This window comes from Eptatretus burgeri, chromosome 6 (genome assembly GCF_056783735.1).
Source record: "Eptatretus burgeri isolate ZD-2024b chromosome 6, Ebu_testis_v1, whole genome shotgun sequence".
Lineage (NCBI taxonomy): Eukaryota > Metazoa > Chordata > Myxini > Myxiniformes > Myxinidae > Eptatretus > Eptatretus burgeri.
Window position 1 is genome coordinate 73,580,388 of NC_140966.1, and position 4,196 is coordinate 73,584,583.

The 4,196-nt window shown below is 39.3% G+C and overlaps 1 protein-coding gene across 2 annotated transcripts in view; it reads right to left on the reverse strand.

Moving 5' to 3' along the window:
• Nucleotides 1–2,354, reverse strand: part of LOC147025058 (uncharacterized) — a 26,864-nt gene extending 24,510 nt beyond the window's left edge. Inside the window, exons 1-2 of one of the 2 annotated variants that reach the window (XM_085885621.1) lie at nucleotides 2,235–2,354; nucleotides 307–659 (exon numbers count right to left, since the gene is read on the reverse strand). In XM_085885621.1, coding sequence (XP_085741747.1) covers nucleotides 307–514 — 208 coding nt within the window. In that variant the 5' untranslated portion in view covers nucleotides 515–659; nucleotides 2,235–2,354. Of the gene's footprint in view, nucleotides 1–306; nucleotides 1,262–2,234 lie in introns of those variants that run through there. The other variant, XM_085885620.1, reaches the window with a different exon arrangement.
• Nucleotides 2,355–4,196: the final 1,842 nt, after the last annotated feature.

The window sequence follows — 4,196 nt, forward strand, 5'->3', positions numbered from 1 at the left end:
ACAATTATGATTGTATTAAATCTACATCGTATAACGTTTTGAACACCACGCGCGATGTGCGTGTAATTAAAGAGAGCCCAACAGTTGAAGACCTTTTAGATGTTTTTTTCATGTTGTCATGTTTTCCGAACATTTATTTTGTTTTGAGCTTTCAAAATTAAAAGAGACCATGATGCAATTTTCAAAGAATCCATTCAATATCTCAAATCCAAGCAGCGATTTGTCTTTACAGGTAATTCCTTTGTCCCATTTTATTAATAATGAATATTACTTGGTTTCACTAGTTAAACGACACATTATATTTACCTGAATGAAGAATCACCTGTATCAGCAGAAAGATCACTGAAGACATAGCAGATAATACTGGTGGCAATTTGTCAGTTGTTCTTAAACTCCATCGGCTTCTTCTGACATGGAAACAGCACTTGTTGATGAATTTGGCTCCTTGTCTCCTTTGTCCACAACAGATATTTGTGTATTTTGATGTACACATGTACCAAGTCGATAAACACATACACCAGCGCTGTACACTGGTCGAGCATTATGGTAGGCATTGCGGCGAGGGGAGTTGTTTCCTCAACACGAGAAGATTGACATCTTGAGGAACTTCGCCCACTTGGTGTTCTTGCGGTTTCGAAGCTAAATGCTTCTGTTCATGGCTAAAGTGAACCGGCACACACGCGCTCTGCCAATCATTGCTGACGAACTGGCTGCTCTCACATTATCCATTATGCTGTAAATACATCACAGATTATGAACGATGACGTAGGCAGATGAATAATTTATCATTTATTTTAAAATACACACAAGAAGGATAACTAATAAGTTTGTGCACTCACCATTCATTTGGCTAGCCTGGGTTCAAATCTCCATGCAACTTATAAACTGTCATCCTGGTGTTTTGCACGTAGGGTAAGGCATCAATGTGTGCACCGTCCCTGGGATGGACGGTAACCTGGGTGGATCTCATTAGCCAGCACCGGTTAATGGTGGACCATAAAGAGGCGAGTTGATCTCTGAATGAATTCTTGTTACCTTCATTCAAGTATCCCACGATGGATTGGACAACCCATCAAGCTTTAGTTATAGCCTTGAAACTTATCATGCTTTGCAGTGAATGCCCCCATCTCTGTCAAGGGGATTGGCTTCCATTATTACCTCCACCACCGAAGGGTGAAGGAGGTTATGTTTTCACCCCTTTGTGTCTGTTTGTGTACAAGATATCTCAAAAAGCTGTTGATGGATCTGGATGAAATTTTGTGGACATGTTGGGTGTGTGACAAGGACGAATTGATTCGATTTCGATGAAGATCCAAATCCGGATCTGGATGCGAGAATCATTTAATATTTCAAAGTGATTCTTCACCATTGTATTGAGAAATTGGGCCAAAAACGATGCATCGCATGATATTTCAAAAAGGTATTGATTGGGCCCGATATCTTCCCGAGGATCAGGCATAATGTGGCGGAGGTATGCGCTCTACCGAGTGCCCATCTAGTTATTTAAATTATACTTTGTTTGTGTATTTATCATTCATTTGTAATTCGATATTTACTCCATTTAGTAAGTCATGTAAGAATTGTGAAAACGTTTCACGTTCCTATTTATTACATGGCGTGGTGTCAGGAGAGAAAACCAGACATGGTGGTGAAAAAGTTAGAACTTGATCCGCTCTGAGTCTGGGAGGATGTTGCTTCAAACCCCGACTGAGTCGTACCAAAGACTTCAAAAATGGTACGTGCTGATTCCTTAGTTTATGTTTGGCAAAAGAGGTGAGAGCATGGACAAACAATGTTGGGAAGGCAATGGCAAACCACCTCATATAACCCGAGCCAAGAAACTGGTTCAGAAACACCAACACTGTAAAGAGTATGGTACATCAAATCAAATTTAAAAAAAGGAGAGATACAGAATGAAATAAGTTTTCGATTCAGTTGAAAATTTAATTTGACTTCTTTTATATCGAAAACAAATATCCATGATATGACTTCTCTTGAAAAATTAACTTTATGAACCGCCCATTGCACCTGTTCCTCATTTAGTAGAGGTTAGGATAATGTGATGAGATAATGAGGTTCTTTTGATTCTGATGTACCATACATACACTGATAGAGAGCACTGGTGCTCCCGAAGCAGTTTCTTTGCAATTATACTAGGTGGTTTTTCTATGGCCTTCCCAGCAGATATCAGGGCAGGAAATTGAAATTCGTTCAGGGTGTCGGCGATAGCTCACCTACTCTTCCCGAAAGAAACACCTTTGATCTTTTGCATCCACAAGGTAATGCCGGTAGATGGGACAACCCTGTTTGCCATCAATCCGAGGGATGGCACACACCTTGATGAATCACCCCATCTGTGAAACACCAAGATGACAGTTTATACCTGGGTAGAGATTCAAACCCAGGCTAGACAACCGAGGCGAGTGTGCATACCTCTCGGCCAACAGGCAGGTGAACAAATTAAACCAGCAGTGACATGAAATAAAGAAGTCCAACCTTGAAAATCAGGTTGTAAGTCTAATGATGAGCATGAATTACATGGTTGAAGAAACTTTGTGTTTTTTTTTTACATTCTCTTCTTCCTGGTGATCATGGATGGGATTGTGAGATACTGAGAGTGAAAGATTAATGAATGGTGAGAAAACTGAGTGACAAAGCAATCGATTTTATAAGAAAAGGATAAAAGGCAAAATAGACTGTCAGAAGGAGCGAAAACCACGTGACTAGTCTTAAGGGAGTGGGACATTCTACGTCCTTTTCCTTCTGTGCCACATTGTTGCCGTAACACTTCCACAGCTCGAGTCATGAAGTGACGCATTGACTTATATCTGGAGTTCATACTTGGCAGGATGACTGCTGGGGTAGTTCTATAGATAGTATAGCTGAGACACTGCTGGGACGTCATTCCACTCACAACACCACATAGGCTTGATAAAACAGAACTTCAGATGCTCCACTTCCCTTTACATTGTTTGCAGACGCCATTTTTTCCTTACACACGACAAGAGGCACTCCAAAGTCCCCCCCCCCCCAACTCCAAACCTGTGGGAAGGTTTCTGTGCTGTCATATCTTATGGTGTAAATGTCAAATATTTTCGACGTTGTTTCTATCCAACATATTATTCAGAGTAGTCATTGATTTATTTTCCTGATTTCATTATAATAATAAAAATAATCTTACTATAATGCAGCAATCATGTTTGTATGTATGTATATGTATGCATGTATATTTATATGTATGTATATATGTATGTGTATGTATGTATATGTATGCATGTATATTTGTATGGATGTATGTATGTATTTATATCTATGTGTATGTATGTATTTATATGTAAATGTAGATATGAGGCCCCGCGAGGAGTGATGTTTGCGACATTTTTTAATGATATGATGATGATAGGCTCGGATGATAGGGGAAGGGTTAAAATAGTGCTATATGGCATTAACTCCAAAATGGCCGATGTGTCCCTTACATCACTCCTCCTCGTGGCGCCTCACATGTATATGTATGTGTCTGTATGTATGTGTATGTATGTATGTATGTGTATGTATATGTATGTATATATATGAATATGTATATGTCTGTATGCATGTATTTATGTATAAATGCATGTGTGTATGTATTTATATGTAAATGGATGTATGCATACGTATATATTTCTATGTAAATGTATGTATGTACAAGTATGAATGTATAGATATGTAAATGATTGCATGTATATGTATGTTTGTATGGATGTATGTGCGTATTTATATGAATGTATGTATGTATGTATTTATATGTAAATGTATGTTTGTAAATGTATCTGTAGGTATGAATGTATTTATATGTATACTCGTAGTAATGCCCGGCATTGCTCGGGCTAGCAATAAAGCCTGGCGTTGCCCGGGCTTTCTTGCAAATTTCCTGAATAGCTGTTAGCGGTTAGCGGTTAGGGTTAGGGTTGCAGTTAGGATTAGGGTTAGCGGTTAGGGTTAGCGTTAGCAGTTAGGGTTAGGGTTAGCTGTTAGGGTTAGGGTTAGGGTTAGCTGTTAGGGTTAGGGTTAGTGTTAGGGTAGCTAACACTAACACTAACACTAACCCAAACCCTAACCCTAACACTAACCCAAACCCTAACCCTAACAGCTAACCCTAACCCTAACCGCTAACGCTAACCCTAACACTAACCCTAACCCTAACCCTAACACTAACC